The sequence below is a fragment of the Poecile atricapillus genome, chromosome 12 (assembly GCF_030490865.1).
Source record: "Poecile atricapillus isolate bPoeAtr1 chromosome 12, bPoeAtr1.hap1, whole genome shotgun sequence".
Classification (NCBI taxonomy): Eukaryota; Metazoa; Chordata; class Aves; order Passeriformes; family Paridae; genus Poecile; species Poecile atricapillus.
Window position 1 is genome coordinate 6,883,033 of NC_081260.1, and position 27,269 is coordinate 6,910,301.

Consider the following 27,269-nt stretch of genomic DNA (forward strand, 5'->3'; position numbering starts at 1 on the left):
GTTCTGTGGTAATATAGAAATGAGAGGGGTTGAATTACATATACAGTGTGTTAAGTAAATATGGGGAGAATAATCCACATTGTGAAAATGAGAGAATCCTTCCTAGACCAACAGAAATACAGACTTTTCTTTTAGGCTAGCAGTGCAAGACTTTCAAGTGGAAAATTGTTAATTTACTATAATGAATTGAAATGTGAAAAAACCAAATATTTAGTTAATTACCTCATAAATCTGTCTGTTACTATCAGTGAAATTAAACTGACAAACAGTTTTTTAAAACTAATTTCCACATGGCAGTGTGCAGATTTTATTTTATTCAAACCCCATTAGATATTTGTATGAAAGAAAACATAAATTTAAGGGGCGTGTGTGACAAAACACACATTTCCTACCGTGGGTTTTGAGGTTTTAATACATTTGGCATAATGAGGAGAACTCAACATTTGTTATTTTCAAAGGCAATACCAGCTGAAAAGTGAAGTGCACCATATCCTTACCATTGTATCATGTCGCTTTGCCATCAATACCATTGAACTCAGAGTCCTTTTGCTGCTGGGGTCTGAGGGCTGGCCATAGGACCCTTAAAGGTCACATGTGGGTTTTGGCTCCTGGCAGGGCTGAAAGTGCTGCAAGAGCCCAAGGGGAAGGTGGGATCTCTCAGGAGGACTATGAACCTTTTCTGGTCGCTGCCAGGATGGCCGTTCCTGCTGAGAGGAGGAGTTTGGTGTTCTGTGCTCATGGGCCTGTATTGCTTCCACAACCTCAACTTTTGCCAGTCCTGAGCCTGCTGTAGGAGCTCTTGCAGGCTCTTGTTATGGAAGAAGGTGGGAAACTGAGTGCACTTGTACTTTAATCACCTAATGACATTACGCCCTGTGCAGTATCAGTTTGTCAAAGTAAGTGGGGCACTACACAAAATTAAATCATTTGATATACTCTATCCCTCCAGCAAATGTAATAAGAACATCCTTTCTGACCTCTCCCAGTGACATTCAGCAGGAAAAAATTTGTCTCACAGTGTGTTCTGGAAAGGCACATAAAGATAATTCCTCCTTGCTATGTGGTAGTGTTAGATAGTCTTAAATTTCAACTTGGTGGTTGTCATCTCAGAGCTCAGAGGTGGATGAAGGGTTGCAAGTTACAACTGGTCTTAGGGTAAAGTTTAATGTCTGGGAGCTGGGACTCCTCAGTTTTCTTTCCTTAGCCATCTCTTCTTGAATGACTGTCATCACCTCACTTAAACTTTCATTGCCTCAGTTGTTTTGCTTGACAGTAGTTGCTCCATCCCAAAGGTGTAATTGGGCATGGCTTCATCCAATTCCTAAAGTGTTTTAAGATCCACAAAGAAGCCAGCTAGAGGGACAAAATATTAGTGATAACAGTGACCTGTAAGACTTCAGAGGAAGGAGGTTGCAAACACATTTTCATTTAACTTTAATAATACTTTAATAATCAAAAGAAGAAATGTAATGTTTAATATTTAAACAAAATTGCATTCCCTTTCTTTTCATGTTAAGTGAATATTAAAGCAGGATGGAAGCTAGTTTACATATTTTACACTAGACTATTTTATTATTAAATACTAAAATGTGCTGGAGTTGGCCAGCCTCCAATGAATATGATTCAACTTACATTGCATTTTAATCTGTGCATGTTACATAGTATAATATTTCTATTAGACAGATGGCTGATGGTACAGAATTAAAAAAGGATGCACTTTTGTTAAGTATCATATTGTGTTCATGTTGTGAAGATAAGTGATAGTCATTTGCTGATTGACAGCAGAAGGGACAGCAATGGGTTTTTGGAGTGCAAATAAATGTTACTCAGGATGCAATAACCCATGTGTCTTGAAAGTGCAGGGTATTGTCACTGCTGTGGAATGTGCACCTGAGGTTCTCCAGAGACTAAAGAGCACAGGAACTTCCTTTCTGCTTCCCTGTAATAAGTGTCAGTGCCCCTCAAAAATACCTGTGAGTTCTCTTCTTACATGTTCAGTATTATAGAATATTTTTTAATCAGTGTTTTCAGACCTGATGTGAGCAGTAAACCTCCTTTGAGTTAAGACAGTGATTTTCAGGTGTCAACTTCTTGCCACAGTGTATTCTGTTTGAGAGCATTTTCTGAAGAAGAGTCTTCTAGAGGTGTTAAATATAAATACACCTGCTCCTTGTACTTAACAATTTTCTCAGAAAAAAAAACAATTTTTTGCCCAGATTTTCTCAGGGCAGTGGCAATATATTGGAGACTGCTTTGCCCTGTTCCCAGGGGCTTTACTGGGCTTGGTGCCTGTTGTCAGAGGCAGCATGGGTTAAACGGAGCTTTGGTCTCACCTCCTTCTGGGAATCTGGCCTTAAGTGGCCTTGTTTTCTTCATTGTGATATTTCAGTCATTCATGAAGTTAGTTATAGATGTGAGGTTTAAAACATAATTGCAGAGACGGATATAGTTTCTGTTTGGCTCTTGGGAGCTGCAGTACAGGGATAATCATTTGCATCGCACCCACCTTAAAAATTCAAGTAATTTCAGACATGAGTTTGTAGTTTTAGCCAGTCTAAATAACATTTTTGTTATGATTTTACTCCGTCTGAAGAATTATTTTACAATGTTAAGTGCTCATTTTTAGCTTTCAACTCCCAGAGCATATTTCAAACCTCTGTAACACCTACATGCCATATCCGTAATTGCACATTCCCTTGTTGAGTTAAATTTAAGAGTATTGTTTTTTTCAGGGAGCATATTACATTTGGTTTACTTTTTCTCTGTAACAGGGTCTGTGATCTGCTGCCATGTGTGTGTGTCAGTGCTTATTGTGCTATAGAGGCAAATTTGATTATTCCCTGGTCAGCTGGTTGAGGTTTCATGTGTACAATCTATGACACCAGTAAAACAAAATAAATATGGATATGTATATATAAGTGATCTTCAGCTCAAGGTGATAATGGCCTCTGGGTAGATTAGAAAATTATCTGGTATCTCACTTGGTTTCTGTATTGGTGGAGTTTTTTTGTTAGGTTTTTTTTTTTTTGTTTGGTTTGGTTTTTTGTTGTTGTTTTTAAGACATTTGTACATTTTGTTTATTTACCTTGTCAACCAGGAAATCTCTGCAGTCAATATTGGTTTTAAGTAATGAATTAAATGAAGTTCTGTAGCTTTAGTATGTGCTGATTTATACTTAGGAGTTCTAAACTCTTGATTTTGGATAAAAAAGTCTCTGTTTAGCATGAAGAATATAACAGAAAATCTAGTTTATACCAAGAAGTTGCTGTGGTTTAGAGCTAGCTGTGTTTTGAAACCTGGCTTTTTTGTCATTATCAAATGGCTTGGTCCCATCCAGCTTTCATTGAATTCACTGGGAAAATTGCCAGTAGCATCAGTTGAAGTTGAACTATGCCCTTAGAGAGGATGTAAGCCTCAGCAATGCTGATGAACTTTGTGCTGGCTTGGTTAAATTATTTTGTCATACGTTATGCCGTGTTTATAAATGAGGAATAAACATTATATGTTTGCTGAAGGCATGAACAGTATCTGTTATAGATTCTCTTCCTCACTAGAAGCCAAGGATGATGATAATCTATTGATGTGCTGACTCTGAATATAGTTAGGAAAAATAAGCACAAAATATTACTATTCTCTTCTAAGCTCTGTGTAACAGGCACCTTGTTTCTGTGAGGCTTTTCAAGATCTGGTGGAAGAAGGCTGAAAATTCGGAGTTTGAAATGTTGTAGTTTTTTCCCATCCTGATGAGCACTAGGTCTTAGGAAGCTACAAGATCACTGCATCTCCTGCAACTTGGAAGTGCCTAATATGAGCAACATGTTTAACAACAGCATTGAAAAGGGGATGCAGGTGGACTTGAATTTAAATTGAGAGGACCTTGCATTTATTTGATCATCTCTGTCCTTTCCTCTGGTTCTACCAAAGCACATGGAGGCAATTAGATAGGATAGGATTTCACTTGAGAGAAGAATAATTTATGTAAATGATAATTTCTTTAGCCAGACAATGTCCTAAATAACAACCTATTAAATTATATTAGGTTTACAGTACTATTTTTTGTGCGCTGGAGTCTGAATCAGCCTGTGTGTGTGCACAGCACACCGAGACCTGCGTGAACTTCTCCCTCAGTCTAAAAGTGATGAATGAAATAGTCATCCTACTGAATTCTTAATTTTCCTGTGGTGGTATTCTTCAGCACATGTTAAGTTTAAGAACATGTGGTTACAGAGCTGCACAGCATGTGATAATGCTCAAGGGACCAGAGGTGCCTGTTAGTAAATGAATGCATTTATTAGATCTGTAGGAGAACACAAAAGCATTTCTGCAATAAAATACCGAAGCAGTTGATTCTGTTGATTCATCTGTACCCAAAGGTTGTGTTAATCAATGATTGCTATGTGACACTTTTAAAAGACAAGGTTTCTTTCTGTCTCTTCTGCCATCTTTTGGAGGTCACTACCAAAGTTACAAGCAAGTACAAACATGTGGATTCCATTTTTAAGTAAGCATCCTACAGGTCCCCAAGAAGTTTTGAGTGGCAGTATTAAAAAAATAAATAAAATTAATTATAATAATGAGAAAAGATAAAGACAAAACTAGAGTTCCAAAATGTTTTTTGGTTCAGATATAAGAATTCAATCTGTACACATGAAGCGTTAAGTTAAATATTTTAATCTTTGAAAATGGTACATGTACAAAATGAAATGGACATTTCCAAGGAATGTATCACAATTTCAACTGTTCAGGTGAAGGAAAAACACACTGTAACAATCGCCGTCAGAAGGTTTTTATTGATTCAAAGTAGCTTCATGTCTTGGGAGTAATATATGTAAAATGTACTCTTTGTAGCAGTAGTATGCCACATTTGCTATTAATGTGTATGAAGAATAATGCACAGCATGCAACTAAACACAACTATATTCACCCTTAGTACATTAATACAGAGATGGGCATGTGAAGTATGACAGCAGCGAGGAAGTCGTTAAAAGGTGTCTCTGAAACACAGTACATGCTTTGGCAAAGGCTTCATGGCTTCATTGCCTTCAGTGAATTTTATAGAAATGTCAAATCCCAGGACAGATCAAAATGAAAAGAAACAAAACAAACAAAAACCAATAAAACCCCCAAAAACAAAACAAGCAAAAAAAAAAAAAAAAAGAACCCCCCCAAAAACCTTCAAAAAAGAACACCACCCAAAAAAATCCCAAAAAACAATAACAAAACCACAAACCAAAAAATATATGCCATATTTTGTTAAACTCAGGCAATGAAACTGAGAGTTAAGGTTGAACCTCCTTTCCTAGTCAACCCTCTAGTAGTAATCAGTCCCCTTAGAGTTGCAGCACATTACCCGTCGAATAAAGCTTCCTAATCCAGCTCTAGTGTCCTGAATGTATTTCATTTGATGTGAAAAATGCTCTTTAATTTCACATTTATTTAAGTTTCTTAGAGGTTATCAGTGGTTTATTCCAAGTCATAACTAGAATACTGGATTCCAGTTGTTTCTGGGAAGTTAGTATCAACACCTTAATAATATACATTCGTTCATTTAAAGGAAAAAAATGACAACAAAAATAACCCCATAATGTTATCTTAGCTCATTTCTTTATGAATCAGATGTTTACTCTTAGAAATACCACATGTTGGAAAGCTGTTTTATTGACTGATGTTTTAATGACAGTTGGTCTTTTATGTTCTTCTGAAGATGTGGTTATAAACATTTTTCTCTTTAGGCTCTTTTTTCTCCCCTCTTTTCTTTCAGTTCTGCATTTGTTTCTCATACTGCAAATTTGAACTGACAAGAAGACTGTAATAGGACTCCAAAACATACCTTGAATACACATTGTTAAGCAAATTACAATTGCTGATGTCATTTACACGTGTTACCTTTCAAAGGATGAACATGTTCATTTAATTTGCTTTTTAAATATCCATAACAGTGTCCCCAAGCATTTTAATAAAACAGAAACAGTTAATTATTGCTGAAGAAGGATACCCAAATATAGTAATCTGCAGCTTGCATTTAAATGTCTCTGACAGCTCTTCTCCTTTGAAGAGAAAATTGTCTAAATTGCCAGTTATTATATTTTTTAATAAATAAGTCTTGACTCTGTTTCTCTTTTCTCCCCCACCCCTCTGCAATACTGTTCAACAACCATACTTTCAGTGGGACCATTTCTATTACAGAGTGATTGAGCTCTGATTTACACATCAATTACCCAACTTCATGGAGATTTTCATGCTCCCCTAGCTGACATCAATGATGCATAACTGCATAAGCGCTTTATTTCATCCCAGTTTTTGATAACTGAGACTGATAACTAATCATATTGAAAGACAATGTGCTATGATACAGGAAACAATAAATGCTTCCCTTTGAAACCTCATCTATTCTTTATATGCTTGCTATTCAGGAACTTACTTCTGCTATGCATTCCCCCAGAACTGTTCCTTCCAAATTCATGTTCAGGAAAGGTTTGGGGCTGCATGGTACTAAAAACAGGAGGAAAACTGAGGTAAAATTTTTCTAGGTGCTTAGTTTGTGTGGGAATAACTAATAAGAATGAGGAATATGAAAAATAATAGCCAAACCATTAGTTTACATTTCCATAATTCACCCAGGCGTCTCTTGGGCATTATTTTCATTGGAGGCTTTAATCTTCTGTATTCTCGATTAAATCTGCTACAGGAATGGCATTGTTTTTAGTGCAAATTGTGAAGAGATTTAGCTCATGTGGATAGATAACCGGTGACCATCTCAAGTGTTTCTCTGCAGAACTGTTGAACATCAAAGAAGGAATATTCTATCTTTTAGAATAAATCATTTATCTTGAAGTGCAGTGATAGATATGTTCTGTGCTAGATACTCTCAATAACTATTCATGCTATGAAAAGGAAGACAACGTTAAAGTAAACATTAAATATGAAAGATACTAAGAACTTGTAAAGCTATTCTTGCTATGGCTTGATTTGTCTCTTTCAAGTAGGAAAGTTACCAGAACAAAGATGTATGCTCAGTGGTGATAAACAAAGGAAGAAGAATTTTGCTGTTTTAAGTATGGAAGTACTTATATTGTTTATCATTAGTGAAACAAAAACTTCAGATCAGCAGGGAAGATATGTTAAATTGGCCATATTTCTGCCAATATCAGATTTTGAAATTCCTCTCATTTACTTAATGCATTTTATGATCTGCAATGAAATTTAAGACCTGAGACTGCTTCTCGTTTTTCTTTTCTTTTTTAATTTGGAATAAATGCGTTAAAATACCAGTGTTTATACTGGGAGAGAATCTGCATAGGTGAAGGAAGGCAGTTTTTCTTCCTTTGTGCAGAGCTGTGGTACTCTGCTTTTACAGTAAATCAGTGGAGTTATGGTGAGATAAAACTGGAGTTATGTAGAGGTGAATTCCCATTGTAATGTATTTGTTAGAAGTAGTCTTTCACTAATTTGATTGCCAGATGAAATGCTTTTTGCCTTACATTTTTAAGTCACATCAAAGAAGAATTGTGCAGGAGTGGAAAAGCAAGTATGTATTTGAAGCATGGGGAAGATCCTCACTGACCTGAGTTGGATTTCTCCTGTAAGTTAAATATACTCATGAGTGGGTTTTGATTTGGGATGTTTAATACCTTGTGCAGATGTATGAGTTAGTTTTTGAGGAAACCCAGTTTCCGAGTTTACTTCTGCAACTTCCTGAGTACTTGTGGGCAAAGTAAAAACTTTGAAGCAACAACCTTGGGAAAGGACTTTCACTTCTTAAAATTGTGTCATTGTGTATCCACTGTGTCTTAGTTTAGAAGCATGTGTGTATTTCTTGCTTTCACAAATTACAAACATTTCAGTTTGATAACTTCTTTCATCATTTAGGCATATCTGATATTTTAAAGGGGAGTGGAACTAGTACAGGGAAATGTTTGATTTCATGTAGAGTGCATTTCTGTGAATTGAGACATGATTTTGAGGACAGCAACTACTTCTTCCCTAAATTGTGGATAAATGCTGGGTTTTTTGAATGTCATTCATTTATTCTTGTGGATGTATTCTGTCACTGCTATAAAGCCTCTCTGCTCCTGCTTTTTTATTGATTCTTTCCCTATTGGGCTCTTGTTTTGATTGAATCAACAGAGCTGTGTTCTGTTCTCATTCATGATTTGTCTCCAACATGAAGTATGAGGTGTTTGATCATTTTTCTCTCTTCTACTTTTTCTAAGTATCACAGAGATTACTCCTTCAAACTTGTCTGGTCTGACTTCTTTCTTCTGCTCCTTCTCCAGTCTTTCAGGCTCTTTCCTTGTCTTCTGTGCTTTGGGAGACTTCTGTGACTTGGATTAGCACAACTTTGAAAGTAAACCCCAAACGCTAGGGCTCAGCCTTTAGCTGTTGGTCTCATTTCATCAGCTTTCCTTTAACTCTTCCCTATAACCTCTTGCTTTGTTGCAGTCTGTCCTATAGGGTTTTTTCTTTTTCCTCCAGATCTTTTGCACCACATCCTCTCACCACAGATGACTGCACTGTACTTTCCAGTGCCCCAAATTCTGTTCTCCCTCTAGTTCTCCTTCTCAGCACTCATATGACTTTCATCTCTTATCGCCAGATCCACATTTTTAGCTTCAAATCCAAAACCTATGTGCATGTCTCTTATCTTTTGCCTTGATAAAACCTCCTTCAGCCTCAGCCACCTCCTCTTCTCTGTTCTCCAGGAATTTGGCCGGATTGTCCCCTCAGCCATCGCGGGCTGCAGTGGGGGTGAAGGTGCAGCTCTGTTGTTCTTGATGACACCCTGCAGACTCACACAGGCTGAGCACCTGGCTTCTCACAGGGCATCAGCTCACCACCAACCCTTAGGGTGCCTGTAGCTGAGAAGAATGGCAAATGGATGTGTGCTGCTCTGATTGCAAAGCATTAAATATTGAATGCTGTTATTCAAAATGCGTTTGCAGCCTGCCCAAATGTTGACATACTAAAATACCATTACAGCTGTAGTTGCTATTCTTTCTGCCATATCCAGCACACTGGTAATTTGTAGGTTGGTGGTCTCATGTGCTCTTGTACTATTCTTACTGCTCACCATTCCTGATCTTCTCAGATATATGTACAGGCTGCCCCATTCAAATTCAATTATTAATCTAGTAAGTGGTAACAAAACAATAGAGCTCACATATTTAAACTGTGTTGTCATGTAATAGTTATGTCTAGGGAACTGCCCTCTCAGATATAGTGAATATTGTGGCCTACAGCTGTTTTCTCCTGTATCTCTTTCTATAAAGCATTTACGAAAGTCTGTATTGTGATATCCTGCTCTCCTGGCTTTAGAGGAGTCATGCAGTATTTCTCACATTAGTGAGACAGACTGAACTCTGATGTTCCTCACTGTATCTGACTATAGTTTTTACTGGCACCTTCACCACTAATTACATATCTGTATTTCACAGAACATTAGTTAAGCTAAAAATTAAACATAAGTCCCAGAGATTGCATTGTGGCCACATTAAGAATTTCTGGAGAGCATTCCATTAGGTTCTCAGTGCACTGCAGCTGTAAGATCTAATCAGTGTCCCTCTTTGAATTACATGGAACCCAAATAAGTTGTTATCCTAATCTGTGTATGATCTTAAAATATTTGACTTTTTGTAGCCACAATCAGCACCGTGTCAAGCATTCTCATAGCAAAAGTACATTTGCAGAGAAATAAACCAAGTAATGGACCTGACAGGATGAACAACCACTTCCTTTTGCATAGATATTTTGTACACTTACGGCTGCTGTGTGGCTCTGCCAGTAGAAAGTTCAAAATGCAGTTTTAATTTTATTCCTTTTTTGTTCTCACAAGAGAATATATGAGAGTGAGATTTGCATTGAAGTAGTGGTAACAATTTTAGAAAAACTTAGGGTTTTGCTTCTGTTGTAACATGGATTCTCACAGTTTTGTTGGCAGTAAACATTGTTGGGGTCTTGGCCTTGAGGTGTGCCTTTGTACTCACCTCTAGGGTGCCTGAAATAGAAATATTTCATAAACACAATAAAAGAGAAATACTTCACTGTGTTGTGTTGGAAAATAACTGTGTTTTCAAAGTTTTAATGTTAACATTCTAAACACTGTGTTTACTTAAGTTAATGTCTTTTAAAGTGATTATGCCATTTTGAATTATGCCGGTGCTGTTTTCATAGTTTTTGAAATTGTGGTTTTGTAATGTGTCATAAAGCGTATCTTAGTAGTCTTAGTGGGTCTTTGCTGCTTTTTCTCAGCTTGGATATGGCATAATGACTCACTTGGTTTCCCAAATACTTTGCATGCTTGTGACCTGAGCTGGCTTTTAGATAACAAAATGCTGTAACCTCACATGACGGGTGAGATGTGTTGTATGCTGTACTTTGTGATCTCTGTGTTCAGTGGCCAGATTGTTTGATTTGAATGTGCCCAGTATTTCACCCTGAAACCCCAGGCCGAGGAAGGCATTGGGAAGCTGCAAAACGCAGCTCTAACTTTCATGAATAATTCTTTCTGAGGTGAATGCTGGCAGTCCTGGGATGGGAGTGCTTCCATAGCAAACATAGCTTATGCGGGATATAAAATCTTGATTAGACTAGATCCATGAGACTGGGTTTATTACTTCACCATGACCTGATCTTGCTGAAGAGTCATACAGTCTGTGGGTCAAACTGCCAGAGAAATCTCTGGAAAGACCCCCATGAGAGGGATAAATATAGTGTGTTCCTACTGCTCCTGGACTGGATTATTTCTTGGTTAACCCCGCTCCCTACTCCAGCAAAGCTTTGGGGAGAGATGGAATCATCCTTGGCCTCATCTTTGTGTACCACTTTGGGAAACAGCTTGCTTTCACTTACTCCTGTATTTGTGGATTATTATCTTGATTTAGGATATGAAAGGAAGGGATACTCATTCCCCCCTTCACCTCTTGAACAGGATGCTTGTGATTTACAATTGCGATTGTTACATTAGCAATGTGGTCATCTGTAGAATAGTAAAGTGACTGTCCTCACAACAATTTCCCTTCTGTCTCCCTCAGGAAACCAGCAAACAGTACTATACCTTCTGCAAAAATACAGCATTGATTATAAGTGTTCTGGAGCTTGCTCTTGATATTAGTGATTTCAGTACATCAGGAGGTGTTATAAACAATTAAATTAAATAAAACAAAACATGGCATATTTTTAGCCTTCTTATTTGTAGAAGGAAAATGTGGATGGAAATCATTCAGCTCAGCCTATGTAGGTGGCTTTGCATTCAGTTTACAAGCCATAATCAAGCCTTATTCAATCCAAGTCTGAGTGGTCTTGAATTGCTTAAACCAATTATTAATTCATATTTTTTTACTTAGAAATCTCATTGTGGCATATCTTTCTTTTTTTCTTTCCTTGCCTGTACAAAAACAAGTGTATAAGTGTAAGGCTACATGGAGTCATCAGGCAACAGACATATGCTTTCCTGTGCTCTCCACAGGGCTTGCAGGTTCAAACACAACCTGCCTGAATCATAAGAACTTTAATTGAGTAGATAAAGAGGTCCTCATAATTATAAACTGCAGTAGGTATAACAAGAGGCTAAATACATAGCTGTGGTTTTAATTAGCTGGTGCTTCAAATTAGTAATTGTGGTTTCACTCAGAAATCAGTGACTTTATACACTGTTAAAGCCTCATCACTGTGCAGTTCATTCCTCATTATATCTCTCGGTGTGAAGCTTTCAATACAACATCATGCTGAGCTAAAAAGGCAAAAATTGTAGATATTTGGTTATCTTCCAAGTGCAGTGGAGCTCTTTGGAGATTTAATTCATTCTCACCAGAAATAGGAAAATTAACTGGTTTTTGTTACAGGTGGAATGTGTGTGTTTGTATGTAAGCATCTGTACATACAGGCTGTGTGTGGATGTGTGCATGTAGGGCCGGGATCTATCAGGGAGATTGTGCTTACTGCAGATAACATCAGGGCATGCACTGAATCTGCTATTCAAATTGTCATCTGGAATTTGGGAGCTAATTAGCTGACACAAAGCAGAGTCAAAAGCCTCCTAACAAATCAAATGCAGGTTGAAAGCACAAAAGTGTCCCTAAATGCTTGTCACATGAGAGGTTGTAAGTGCAAGTTGAAGTATGTATCTTTTCCTTTCCTCTTTCCTTTGCTATTTTTCCCTCTCCTTTAGGGTTTTAATTATATCTCTTCCCTCAGAGGAGCAGGAGGTAGTTAGCAGAGCCAAGAGACCTAAGTACTTCAGTGTTATTCAGGGGAGAAGTGAATGTGGTCTCTCAGCCTGTCATCTAGGTCTGGCAGGTGCACAAAGCAAGCTGACACCCAGATAAGTGCCACTCACCATTGCTACACTGAGGTGCTAGATCCTTTTCTGTGTTTATATGTAGAATTATCTGATACTGGAATCAACTATCCTAAAATCTCTTCCAGCAGCCTGCTTCTACAAAACACTCCTTAACCCCTTCTTCACATCTACAATGAAGCCATACATAAATTTTAAAAAGAAGTGGGACAGAATTAGGTGGCCTAAATCACACGAGGCTGAACTGGAGCCTTGGAATGGATGTTTAGTGTAATGGATTTGTAGATGTTGCTGTGCTTCCTTGCCTTCACATTTGCTTTCCCTGCACAGACCCATGTTCTGTGGGCACACGTGTGCGCATTTGTATGCAGGTCCACATGTGTTTACAGGCTGTTAGTACAAGGATGTCAAAATGTATTTTATTCTTCTGCATAATACTCTGTTAATTTGTAAACAATATTTTGTCATTGAAAACTTTCATTGAAACACTTTCCATTTTAGAAGTGTTCTGACTTCCCTACTGCGCTATTTTGCATAGTTTTATAAATCCAGATTTAAATTCCAGGAAACTATTCAGTGGCTGTTTCTTTCAGAGTTATCCTCAGGAGTTGCATTGTTTCTGATGTTTTGTTGCTATTATTGACAGTAATAAATGTGTAACAAAATTATGGGGAAAATAATGTGTTGTCATTTTTGTCTTTCTCCAGTCACTATGAGCAAGACCGGAGTGCACTTAAGCGGAAGGAATGGGAGAGAAGAAACCAGGAAGTCCAGCAAGATGAAGATCTCTTTGCTTCAGGTTTTAACCTCTTTGGGGAACCCTACAAGGTAAATTACATTGTTACATTTTGCATTTTCAGAATATCTTACACAAGTACAAATAAAGCTTCTCATGACCTCTAAGAAATGGAAGTATTGCACCTGCCTTGATACTTATGCTCTTGAATACACTAATTATCCAAATCAGCATCTGGCAGTAGAGCAAACTGAATGTGCTGCCCAGGTTGCATTGGCAGAATCAGGGGTTTTGGTTACAGTCCAGGTCAAGATTTCTTCCTCTTAACATGCAGCAAAGTCCTGCAGTAGAAGTAATGTGCAGCTGGTATTTCTGTAAGTGGGTTTGTACCTACAAAGCTAACACTAAGTTCTTTTATTTTTAGGAAGAAAATATATCTGAGTTATTAAATCCAATGTCCTCTCTATAAATAATGGGTCCATAATCCTTCTTGCACAGTCATAACCATCCAGAGAAGTCTTTTGGGAGACAATCTTTGGGGAGCATAACAAGGGTATGAAAGGGACTTTTGTTAGAAGTCTTTTTCTCTCTGAGGAGCTTTGCTTCCTGAGATTTTCATCACCAAGGGATGTCCCCCTTTATGATTTCTGCTGCTTTAATTTTCAGTAAGACACTCCCTAAAGAATTCATCAGAATGTAGATTTCCATATCTCTTTCTCCTCCCAATCAGTGGCATCCATTGAAAGACCACAACTTCATCTTTCCATTTTACTTTATTAGCAGCTGTAAGGAGGATGAGGGCTCTTTGAAAATCACCCAAAAAGGAGGAGAAAAGACTAAAATTATTATCAAATGGTTTCTAATAGTTATAGACCACGAAAGTGTGATGGATGCACTCGACTCCTGGCTGTACTTTGGTTCAGGCTGGCTGAGGAGCAACAGGCCTCTCTTCATTGGCATGAACTTGCCAGCTGGAAAGTCCCTGGCTCAGGTTCAAGGGAGTGAAGATGTCTTGACAAATATTTCAAAAGGTGGTTTTGAAACCCCGAAGTGGAAGATAACCAAAGTACAGAACAAGATATCAGAGCTAAGTGCAGATGTCTGTCTTGTCTATTCTACTGATTAGCAGCCCTGTAAATATCACCACTAGGATGAGCCCAGTTTAATCTCTCCATGAAGTGCAGTTGCACTGCATCCCTCTGCTTGAGCAGGGATGCCTCTCAGGGGTAAAGATTACTTCCTTACCCACGGCTGAGAGATCCCTTACCCATGACAGATACTTGGTAAATGTCTGATACCATGCTAAATTAATCCTGTGGAACATTACTAGTCCACATAGCTACTCAATATTATTGTAAATATTGTATGGATAATTCCATTAGACTAATGTAAGTGGTCATTTCAGGAGGTAGGCCAGTAGGCAAAACACCGCAAAATTTTGTGGCAAGAACTAAAATCATACACCACCAATATCTATTGTATGTATAATAAGAATGACAATATCTGATTTTAGATGTATTTTGTTTGTGTATATTTGCACCAAATATACACAGCACATGTGGTTTCTTTTCAAAAACTGAATGACTAAAAAACAAAAAATTTATCCTGATGGTCTTTCTGGACAAATATTTTTTTTAGTTGCTTTTTACTTAGCAAAGAAGTTTGTAAACTTTATGTAATTAAGAAAAATACAATACAGCCCTAAAAAAGCATTATAATTATAAATTGTGAAAGATAAAAATTGAGAGGAAATTGCATGCAAAAGTAGATAAATAGTTAGTAGTTAAATCAGTCTTAAATTTGAAAGAAACAGGTTTAGCAAAACTAAATAGGAAAGCTAGGTCTTGCCTTTGCTTTACACTAGGAGAAAAAAAAGATAAAGTCATAGACCACTGTTTCGTTTTTAAGTTCTGCATTGCTAAGACAACAGTAGAGTTTCCTAGGCACTAATAAAAGCTGAATCTAACTCTTAGTGGATATGTAGTGATTTTTATTCTTAAGTAAGCACAAAATTAAATTCAGGGTTTGTTTGCAAAACATATTCAACATAATTCCACAGAATTAATAGATTGGAAGAGACCTCCATGATCATCAAGTCCAACCCATGCCCCAACACCACAACTAGATCATGGCACCAAGTGATTTTAAACACATCCAGGGATGGTGACTCAATCACCTCCCCCAGCAGACCATTCCAGTACTTTAACATTCTTTCCATGAAAAACTGTTTCCTAATGTCCAACCTATATTTCCCTTGGTGCAGCTTGAGACTGTGTCCTCTGGTTCTGTCAGTTGTTGCCTGGGAGAAAAGACTGACCCCCACAATAGTACAAACACCTTTCAGGAAGTTGTAGAGAGTGATAAGGTCACTTCTGAGTCTCCTTTTCTCCAGGCTAAACACCCCCAGCTCCCTCAGCCGTTCCTCACAGGGTTTGTGTTCCCAGCCCCTCACCAGCCTCGTTGCCTCCTCTGGACACACTGAAGTGTCTCAATGTCCTTCCCAAACTGAGGGGCCCAGAACTGGACTCAGCACTCGAGGTTCAGCCTCACCAGTGCCGAGTACAGGGGGAGAATGATCTCCCTGCTCCTGCTGGCCACACCATTCCTGATCCAGGCCAGGGCCATTGGCCTTCTTGGCCACCAGGGCACTGCTGGCTCGTGTTCAGCTGCTGTCACCAGCACCCCCAGGTCCCTTTCTGCCTGGGCACTGTCCAGCCACACCGTCCCCAGCCTGCAGCACTGCAGGGGGTTTTTGTGGCCAAAATGCAGGACCCAGCACTTGGACTTATTAAACTTTATCCCATCAGACTCTGCCCATCCATCCAACCATTGCTGGTCTCTCTGCAGAGCCCTCCTGCTTTCCAGCAGATCAACACATGCTCCCAGCTTAGTGTCATCTGCAAATTTACTAATGAAGGACTCAATACCCTCATCCATGTCATTGATAAAAATACTGAACAGGACTGGCCCCAGCACAGACCCCTGAGGGACAGCAGTGGTGACTGGCTGCCAGCTGGATGCAGCACCGTTCACCACCACTCTCTGGCCATCCAGCCAGTTCCTAACCCAGCAAAGAGTGCTCCTGTCCAAGCCATGGGCTGCCAGCTTTTCCAGGAGTGTGCTGTGGGATAGAGTGTCAAAGGCCTTGCTGAAGTCCAAATGGACAACATCCACAGCCTTTCCTGCATCCACCAGGTGGGTCACCTGGTCATAAAAGGAGATCAGCTTGGTCAAACACAACTTACCCTTCCTAAACCCATGCTGGCTGGGTCTGATACCCTGGCCATCCTGTAAGTGCTGCATGATGGCACTCAATATAAACTGCTCCTTTACCTTACCAGGTACTGAGGTCAGGCTGACTGGCCTATAATTACCAGGATCCTCCTTCCTACCCTTTTTGTGAATGGGTGTCACATTGGCCAGCTTCCAGTCATCTGGAACCTCCCCAGTGAGTCAGGACTGTTGGTAAATGACAGAGAGCAGCTTGGCAAGCTCATCTGCCAGCTCCCTCATCACCCTAGGATAGATCCCACCTAGGCCCATCTTGGATTTATGAATATCCAGAGAGCCTCAGCAGTTCTCTGACTGCCTCCTCCTGGATAACAGAGGGACCATTCTGCTTCCTGACACCATCTACCAACCCAGGAGGACAGCTGTCCTGAGGACAAGCCATCTTCCCACTAAAGTCTGAAGCAAAGAAGGTGTTGAGAACTTCTGCCTTCTCTTCATCTGCAGTTACTAAGTTCCCTCCCTCACTGAACAAGGAACAAAGGCTGCTCTTACCCTTCCTTTTACCATTAATGTATTTGTAAAAGCAATTTTTATTATCCTTAACAAAAGTTGCCAATGTAAGTTCAAACTGAGTGTTGGCCTCCCTAATTTTTTCCTGCATACCGTAGCAACCCCCTTGAATACTTCCTGAGAGATCTGACCCTCCTTCCAAAGATGATATATCCTCTTTTTATTTCTAAGTTTGTTTAAAACCTCATTGCCCATTCAGGCTGGATGTTTGCCTCGTCAACTCAGACACTAACTCAGGTTTTCCACCCTTGGGCCTGCTTCCAAACAGCCCAGCTGTATCCTCTTCCCCCTTCAAACATAGTTTAAAGCCCTCTCTGAGTTCTACCAGTTCAAGAGCTAAAATCCTTCTTCCCTTAACAGAGAGATGCAGCCCATCCAGTTCCAGCAGAACAGGTGCTGTAAATGTTGCCCCATGATCAAAGAACCTGAAATTTTGCCAATGACACCAACCCCTGAGCCACTTGTTGATAATGTGGGCTCTCCTGTTCCTTTCAATGTTTTTCTCAGTCACCAAAGGGACTGAGCAGAACACTACCTGTGCTCCAGCCTTATCAACCACTTGACCCAGTGCCCTACCGTACTTTGTTATTGCCCTGACACTCACTCCTCTTTTCAGTCTCGCCACTGCCAGCCTGGAGCATCAGCAGTGGGTAATAATCACAGGGCTGAATCAGCCCAGGGAGTCTCTCAGTGATATCCCGTACCTGGGCCCCAGGGAGGCAGCAGACCTCCCTGTGGGATGGGGCTGGTTGACATATGGAGCCCTGTGCTCCCCTCAGAAGGGAGTCACCCACTACAACCACCCTTCTTTTCTTTTTGATGTTAGAATTGGTGATCCGTCCTGCAGATGAAGCATTATTGAGAGGCCCACTGGGCAGATAATTTTCTTTTAAATCATCTGGCTGAACCTCTAGATCCAGGGTCTCACACCTCTTCTGAAGTGGCACCTGGGTAGGTGATGGGGGTTGGGAGGAATTTTTATTATTACCTCCCCAAGCAGGGACCCATTTCCACTCCCCTTCATCGACCAGGTGTCCTCTGACTCCTGGTGGGCCTCCCTCAAGGATGGAAATGCAGAACTCCACCAGTCTAATTTCCTTTCACTTTCCCTAATACTCCTTAGTCTTTCAACTTCCTCCCTAAACTTGGCCACCAGCTGCTCACACCGCAGGCAGGCTTCTTCTGCAATGGCCTCTGGAACCACTGATAAGCTCAAACAGTCTGCACAGGAATGGGTCTGAACAGACACATTTTATTCTAAAACAAAATGAAGAGATCCTGACAAGAGAACAAATATCCTGCAGGTGCACTTTGAATTTCTTCTCTATTTTGAGATGACCAGATGTTTCTCTGTTCGTGAGACTCAAGGCTTTGCACAGACAAGAAGCTGCACGTGTCTCTTCTGGTCACACTCAGTGGGAGCAGAGGCAGATAAAACAGTGCCAGCAATGTGTTGTGACCTGTGGTGGGCACAAAGTCCACATCCTCACTGGTCTGCCTGTGCTGATGAGCATCAGCTCATGGTACAATTGGTACATTTCTGAAAGATCTGGGGGTGGGAGCCAACATGGAGACTATAGTGACAAAGAGAAGGTTGGGAATAGCAGGTCTCAGGAAACAGGAAACATCTCTTTTCCTTTCTTTTATTCCCAGACCTAATGTCCTTACTTGTTTATAATTTCTTCCTCATTTGCTTCAACAGTATCCATAGGGGGAACTGTCAGTGTAGGGCATACCACCCCTGCTGTTTCTGAAGTTTTAAGGACTGAACAACTGGCAGCTGTTTTAAGACAGCACTAAGAAATTGAGGGTATGAAAAGTTGCACAGAGAAAGGAGCTCAGATTTTCTCATGGAGCCTACTGCCATTGTGTATAATGAGATGTATGGAGTATCTGCCTTCAGCCCTCAGCTCTAGCTGTTAAAGCCTCTTTCTTTCCCGCTGTCAAATAAAACGTAGGTGTTCATTATAGTTTTGGACAAATGCGTATTTCTACATTGATTCTTTGTAGTTTATGTATGTGTGCACTTACATGAAAAGAGATACTTATTTCTGTGGGTGTAAAAAATACATTTTTCCATGCTTGTTAAATGTCTCCTTTTGAAGCTCCACTGTCTCATATGGGAAAACAACACCTTTGACAATGTGATGACATCCAGCATTATTTTGGGAAGGTCAGGCAGTAAGGGTTGTGTTGTTCTTTAATGCAAGTGGGTTGCAGGTCCTGCCTTCGAACCCTGGTGCAAGCTGCTCACGCTTGATTTTGTGGAAGGGATCAGAGAAGGGCCTGGAGTGTAACAGCAACAGACATCTGAAAAAAGCCATGTTGGAATTTTCCTGAGAAAAGCTGTAATTTTACTACTGAATTGTTGATACCTTTTAATGTTTTGAATTACACTGAGATGAGGATTTTAAAAGAAAACAGTAGGAGTATTTTTGTTACTTTTCAAAGGAATTGCCTCAGGAGAGTTCAGCTTGAGAAAGAGAGCCCAATGGGCAGTCTTTCCATTGTGGAGCTCTTGGTGAACATTAAATCATTTATCTTTCTCAGGTAAAACCCCTCCATGCTTTTCAAGCTTAGCATAAAAAGGATCTCAGCTTCTAATCTGTGGAGGTTAGTTAAACTATGAGGCATAAGGAAGCAAATGAATTATGAAACTTCAAGTTTCACACAAATTTTCACAAAACACTTTCAGATGGGGCCTATAAGTTTGAGTGCATTAGTTCTTTTCTTTGTAAATCTATAATGCAATACCTAGCTAGCAAATTAGTCTTCCAGTAGGATTCTATTACAGATAGCTTCTGAAAGAAATAGAAGCAAATGCAGGAAGATGTGCATTTCCTAAATTAACAGAAGCCTAGAATGAAGGGGAATGCTACTAGCCATGAGTCGTAAACCAGGCATATAATTTATGCCTTGGAATACTCAAAATGCAGCATTTCCTTGATAGCAACAAAACTTTGATTCAGCATGCTGTTCAAAAAATAAAATGTACAGAGGTTTTCTTCAAGAAATCAGCCAATTATCCAACATATGAAGGTAGAAATTGTCCACTGTCTGGAAGTAGCAAAGAGCAAGCAGAAATTTTGACTGGATTTTGTGTTTCTCTTGCTGGTATCCAGGCTTGTCAAGAATCCAGTGTGACTTGTGAGAGCCCTGAATTTGTTGTGGAAGTAAAATAAAAACATTAATGTTATGCCTTATGTCTTAAATGCAGATAGAACACTGTGCTGCATTCCTGAGCTTGTTCAGATTTTGATGTGATGTCTAAGTCTGATCTTAGTTGTGTGTGTTCTAATTTTATTTAAGTGTAAGCCAAATTACCATTAATAATCGTTTTTTTGCTTTGCAGTCTTGTCCAAAGGTCACTGAAGAGAGTAATTATCCTTCCATTGACTTCAGTAACCATTGGATGAGCTTTAGTGTACTTAAAGTACACTAAGGATGTTTAAAATAATTTAAATATAAATATATTAATAGTAAATGTATTTTTATTAATGTTCCCTCTAAAAGACTATTAATAATAATAATAATAATAATAATAATAATAATAATAATAATAATAATAATAATAATAATAATAATAGTACCTAACCTTTATACAATGTCTTTTATCCCCAGGATGTGAACACTAGGCTTAAAATAGAGTTAATATCAAGCAAAGTTATATTTATCATCATGTGACATGTAAAAAAAAATACATTGAGAGAATTAGGTACCTCCAACATAAAATTATTGAAAAGGTCTACTTTCAAGTATAAACATTTTCTCTGTGAGGATCTAGACAAGAGCCATTTCATGTGCTGGGATGCTGAAGTGTTACGGTGGTTATGATATGTTGTCAGTACTTTTTTTTTAAACTTGTACTTTCTGGAAAGTAAGCTAAATGCTCCCTGGAAGTGTAGCTGAACCGCAGAGGTGAAGGTTGGTAGTCAGGCTTTTTTTGATACTGTTATTTCCCATGTTCTATCCCATAAGGAGTTAAAGTGTTTGGGCAAGGAGGAAACAGAACAAGTATGTAAGTGTTTAGACTTAGAATCACAGTTCCTGCTGGGCTCTTAAGCACAATGGAATCTCCTTGTTTTAAATTTGGGGATTGAACAGAGAAAGCCTGGTTTTGGCTGCTGCCCAAGCAGCTCATTGTGCAACTCAGTTGAAGGAGACTGCTCATATACAAAGAGCTTATTCTTGGTTTAGTTAGAATATAATTTTTGCCACTAAAATGACCAACCTAGGGACTGACTTTGTGAATTAAAGTGATTTGTGGTTCTCCACAAGTGGGATTATTAACTGTGTCAGTTAGGAGCACTGGCAAAATGTATAGAGATGGGAACAACATTGAACAGTTAATTTTTAAATCACTGACTCAGTGCAGTACTAATATATGTTACAATTTCTGAGAATAAGAAAAAGGAAATTTGCATTTCTTATCTTCTTTTTTAAAACATTTTTATGGTGTGTTCAGTACTCTTCTTATCCTCTGACTGGTTCAGCAGTGGCTAATATAAGTAGATATTTCAGGAGAAATCCATGCATGAATGTTTTTCATCACTCAAACTTCTCTTTAATAGTTGAGGAAAATGAGATCGGGGCATAGTAGGATCCCTCACCAAAGAATTGTGACACTCTCTAACCAGACACAAGCTCCTAATGCTGATTTTCCCCATCTTTATGGCCTGGTGTTAAGGTGCCATTGGACTGTGGCACTACTTGTTTTATGGAGTGAAAAAGCCCCTCTAAACAGAGGTAGAGTTGGCTGTATCATGACATAACTTTGGTATTATTTCCAGACTGTATCACTGTTTCACTGAAGTGAACCATCTGCTTGAACAGCACTGTAGTTCAGCTTTGTTTTTATCCTTTGAGTCTTGTAAAGCCATGAGCGTGGGGAATAAGATGTTTTAGTTCTCTGCTGGTCACTTCGATGGAACAGAAAGGTCACTAGGAAGGCTACTGCTCTGCATCTCTGTGGGGTGAGCTAGAACAGGGAGAGGAAATCAGCTGTGTATTAATTATAGCTTCCAGCTTATTTTGTCCAGCTTTTTACAAGTGAAAGGAAAAAGGAAAAAGAGACTTCATGCTTCAAAAGGAAATGTATAATAGCAGTGAAACAAAGATGACTCAGTATTTATTTAATATTTACTGGAAATTAAAGAAAATCAGAATTAAGAAATACAACCACCCTGCAGACAGTGGAAGAATCCCAGTGCTTAAGAATGTGGCAAGCATGTCTGTTTATGTTCTATTAGAAAATATTTTTGAATGATCTTTCAGTTGAACGTACCATAGCATGTGGTAGAAGCTTTTACTTCTCTGGATTCAGATGGTAGATACTTCAGGTCAAACTGTACTTTCTACAGAAAAGTAATTGAAGTTAAATTGGAGTGAAGAGTTTGGTGCTATTACAGACTACCCATCTTCTATTCGTGGCAGGACTGTGGGTCAAGGGGCTGACAGAGCAATAACATACTTATATCAACTGTGTGATTACAATCCAAATGCTCAGTAGCCAGTAATTGTACGTTCGTGTTTTGCACCATATGAAATGTACAAGCCCAATGTCTCTGAATAAACCCAGCCTATTTTGTGCCTAACATCCATAACTGATGCAATTTAAACACTTCTCTGAGAACATATTTAAGAAAATGGGAAGCAGTAGACGAATGTTACTGATGCAAGCCTGTTTCAAGAGATTCTTTGAACACAGTTATTGATAGATTTTTCTTACATAACATGCAAAATGTAATTGAAATTTAATTAAATGTCAGCATGACACCATTAAACAGCTAACATTTGCCATCTTCTAAGACAACTATTCTGAACAGTAACTTGTATATCAGGAATTTACTCACGCTTTTCTTGTCTTTTTTTTTTTTTTTTAGACAAATAAAGGCGATGCCCTTGCAAACCGTGTCCAGAACACATTGGGAAATTATGATGAGATGAAGGATCTGTTAACCAACCACTCCAACCAGAGCCACCTTGTAGGAATCCCAAAGAATTCTGTCCCGCAGACACCCATTGACAAAAATGAACAGAACTTTTTCCCAGAACCAAGGAACAGGATGATCCCATCTCATCAGATCAGCGGCAACTCATCAACATCAATGCCTCCACCTTCTTCATTGTCATCTAACTCTACTTTGTTACACAGCCACCAGAGCAGCAGGAAGTCGAGGACAGATTGGTCACGCAGTGGTCACAACTCCAGTGGGGCCCAACCAAGCCAATCCAGTGGGCAGCAGAGTCGGACAAAGCACAGCTCTTCTCATGACCAGTCACAGGGCAGGTATGAAGATCTCTATAATTGCCAGAGTGAGCAGCATAAAAGTGGGGGAACTGAGGAAGCAAACGCTATGGCAACATCTTCACATTCGAGGAGGCACACTCATGCAAAGTCAGCACCTGGAGAACACACTTACAAAGAAAACAGTCATTCGAAGTCACCCACAGAGCTTGAGTTTGTAGGCCATGGTCCTGGATCTCCACTTCCTTCCACTTCTTTGTTAACTGCAAACAATGGTCTTTCGACTCAGAATTTCCCACCAGGACTTCACTGTAAAAACAGCATGGTCCAGCAGAAGCCTACGGCTTATGTCAGGCCTATGGATGGTCAGGACCAGGTACCCAATGACTCACCCGAACTGAAACCCCCAATAGAAATTGAGAGTGGATATGGAAATCAGTCTTTTGGAACTCTGCTGGAAGGAAAAGTGAACACACCTAGTTCGAAGAACAAAGTACCAAAGCTCAACATTCCTCCTGTTAGTGAAGTAAGTGGTTTAAAATATCTTCTCTCTAGTACTGCTTGAGAATTACGTTCACTAAATATTTTTCTCTGGAAATATGCAGTTGCATTTACTGGAATTACAGTGTAAAACATTCCTTTTTCTAGAGTGTGCATGACTTCTTTTGGCAGTTTGTTGTGATAGTAGTCCCAGTAGCAATATTTGATGTAGTTTTTAAAGCACAGTTTGGAATGCTAACATTTCTTGTTTATGATTAATATTAAAAGGCTGGATCTCTGTTGGGTGTAATATATGTATACCAGCTATACCAGTTCTGGACGGGGAAATCTAATATCTCAGTTCATCTGCAATTTTCACTCTTGAATTCTCAGTTAGTAGGTAGTTTGATAGATAGATTGCTGTTTTAAACTCTAAGGAAAAATGGCAATGTTCAAATTTCAGTGGTACTAAACACTCCTGCCAGTAAGGAGTTTATTTGCAGAGTTTGCTAAATTCTGTTTCTTCTTTTTATTTGAATTAATGTGACTTAAGTTGTGAATAATGCTTATGAAAATGTGTCCCATTGAAGCTTTTATTCATTTTGAAGAGCTCTTAATACTGGGATTCAGTCCCAATTTCTGCAACCAGCAGTTTAAGCTGTTGAATTTTGTATTGCTGGTCAGAACAGTAGTCCTGTGAGGAACATTTTAGGTGGTTCATATTCGTGTCCATTCCAAGCACAAATGTATAATAAAGATATGGATTGAACTATTTATGCTCTGTATATATTTTCTCTTAGTCTGAGTTTCTCTAAACCAGTAACCTTTGGAAGGTAGGTGTACAGTGTACATATGAGCAGAATTGCAAGATGGGTTTTTCATAGCTTTCTGTTTTCCCAAAAATATTTCCCTGCTTGGTAATATTTTTATGCTAGGAATGAGGAGCGATGCATTCTTAAACCACTTTATTGCAAAAGGTCAGCTTTTTCTATTGGAATGATTGTTTCAAGCCAATAATTTGTTTGACTATTTAAAAACTTGATGTTATTTATTAACATTCCAGGCAGCAACAAAGACTGATGTGTTTTGCAGTACTGCTTGGAATAATTTTCTGGGAACTGCATCTGAAAACAGTAAAAGGCCTATTTATATCAAGTGGAAGCTGAGGGTTGCTTGCAGATGGTGTTTTATTAGAAAATGTATTTGTTAATAAACGTAGCTTTCTGCAAGATTACTTTACAGATGTTTCTGTTTATTTTTACCTTGGGTTAAAAATCTGCTAGTGTAGATGACTTCAGAGTCTGCTGCGATTTGTCGCTAGCATTGTTTGGCAAGTAAATAATTGCATGCAAAGGAAATAATGATGTTGCAAAAGCAAATACATTTTTTTGCTCTTGCCATCTATTAATGCTATGAGTCAATAGAAGCACTTTAAAGTGCATTAATGCATAGTATCTTTGGAAATAAAATGTACCTTTCGCAATTTGTGTCAACTATTAAGAATAGAATATTAAGGATGCATTTTTAATTTCTGTGCTTTTTAAGTGAAATCCTGGCACTATGAAATTGATTGAGTTGTTAACAATATTTTTTGGGTTCACAACTTCACCCACATTTTTCTTGCATAGCTATAGGAACCTCTGATATGAACTGGTTTTTTTGGAAACATTCCTAGTTGCAAAGATGAAAAATTGCATTGTGAATTTGTTGCTACTTATATCCTCTGTAGTGAAAAGTATAGATGCTTAATTGATTTCATGTATGTTTAGATAAATGGTAAACTAGGAAATTTAGAAAGGAAAGTAGATAATAATGTTAAAGCAGTCTGCATTTTGAGAGTGAATGCTAAGTTAAAGAGGGAAAGAAAACCCAAAGCTTTGACAAAATAACTTCCCTTTTTGAGACAGAACACAGGACAATAACTAGACTGATAGATCTTTTACAGGCAAATCTCCTCCTGAGTTTGGAGGGTTGGATATTTTTGCCTGTGTCAGGACTGTGAACTTTGGCCCTCTGTGTTTTTCCACAGATGTGTATCCTGAATTTGATTTAGCTTGTGTTTGGCTATAAAACTCCTTCCAATCCAACATTATAGATAACTGGTTTAGTTTAAGCTTAATCAGAACTGACAGTGCACACCTGTGAAACCCATAACCTTTTCAGAATGACTGCAGTGAGTGGCTCTGTTGTAATCTTTCTACAATTGATGTGAAGGCATATGATCCTTTGGTGGTGCTTATCAATTTATGAACCTTCCCAAGCCACCTTGAGCCATAGTGATCTGTTTGAAACAATTTTGTTCCTACTCTACAGGTTTCCATTTTAACAGTGTTCCAGGTGATGGTGGTGATCTTCAAGCTAGCAATAGGAGAGTTACTGTTTTGGGGCATTTCTTCATAATTTTTTTCGTGGTTTTCCTGTATATCTGAGTCCATTTTTTCAAGTTGCTGAGTGTATGCAGATAGAATGCACACCAAAAGGTTTTCAGTGAGTATTGGAAAAGAAAAAGAATGTTCTTGCTATCTTACAGAGAGAGAGGGGAATAAGTAACAAAATATTTGAACAAGCAGATTAAAAAGAAGTGCTCAGACTGATGTGGAAATATGGTGTAATTTATCATGGCTTAATGGAATAACATGTTGAGTGCCCTGGAAGCGTTCTGCCATGTGTAAGGAAGTGATCAATTTTATAACATAATTTGTGTCACTTGAGGTGTTGCTCTAAGAATCTTTGCTCATTTGCTGGGCCAAATTCTGCCATCAAAGATGCCCATCCATCTTTCAGCTCCTCTGGAGCAGACAGCATTGTTAATGCCTTGCTGCTGGTGCCTCTCTGCTGGGCAAGGGATCATGGGTTAGTGATTTCCAAGGTCAAGGAGATTCACAGTGAGTTCACACAGACTCACCAGGTTGGGTCAGGAGGTAGAGTTAGCACCTCTTACACACCTGTGGACTAATCTTTGCCTCTGAGTGGGTGCTGCTGCGTGATTTCCAGACCTTGGCTCACTCACACAAAGCTGGTTCAGACTACACCATGAGTGGCCATTTCTGGTAGAGAAATAGAAAAAGCCTCTGTAAACTTATAGTTATGTCATGGAAGGGTTTCCTTGTGATTTTGTGATCCTATTGATTTCTTTTTACCTTTTTGCTATGTTTTTCGTATCAGTATTGTTTTCTAAGGGTGAAGGTGAAACCTTTTATAGTTTGATACCTACCCAGGCCTGGTAGCCCCTGAGGTTCAGAAGTTGTGGAGCAGATCTTCATGAACTGGGAAGCCATGGGGCCATCATGTGAGTTCCTGGGGCACATGCAGGAATCCAGCAGATCTCATGACATAGAGTTGATAGCAATGGCCTTGGAGCTAAAACTGGGAGAGAAAATCATAGAAAGCCTCAACCTGTAAACATTATTTCTTATTCCTTTCCTGTTAACTCTTGTCTCTTTAGTATGTATTTACATGCTTACTTACATGCTCACACATATATATTAATTTTGAGCTTGCACTTAACATTTGATGAATTGTAGCAAGTCAGGAATATTCAAAGTGCTTTTGTATTATGCAGAATTCCACCTACTTAAATCCTATGAAATGGCAGATGATTGTTACTTACCACTTGAAGAGAGCTGCACATGTAAATCCTGTGCATTTCTTAAAAAAAGTAGATGTTAGAGACCACAATAACAGCTGATCCTCTCTCTGCTGCTTTAAAA

General features: G+C 38.9%; 1 protein-coding gene across 1 annotated transcript in view; it reads left to right on the plus strand.

Annotated features, from left to right (window-relative positions):
• AFF2 (ALF transcription elongation factor 2) overlaps nucleotides 1-27,269 on the plus strand; it is a 338,660-nt gene that overhangs the window by 72,044 nt on the left and 239,347 nt on the right. Inside the window, exons 2-3 of the mRNA XM_058848030.1 lie at nucleotides 13,003-13,123; nucleotides 22,715-23,605. Of these exons, the coding sequence (XP_058704013.1) occupies nucleotides 13,003-13,123; nucleotides 22,715-23,605 (1,012 nt within the window). The remainder of the gene's footprint in view (nucleotides 1-13,002; nucleotides 13,124-22,714; nucleotides 23,606-27,269) is intronic.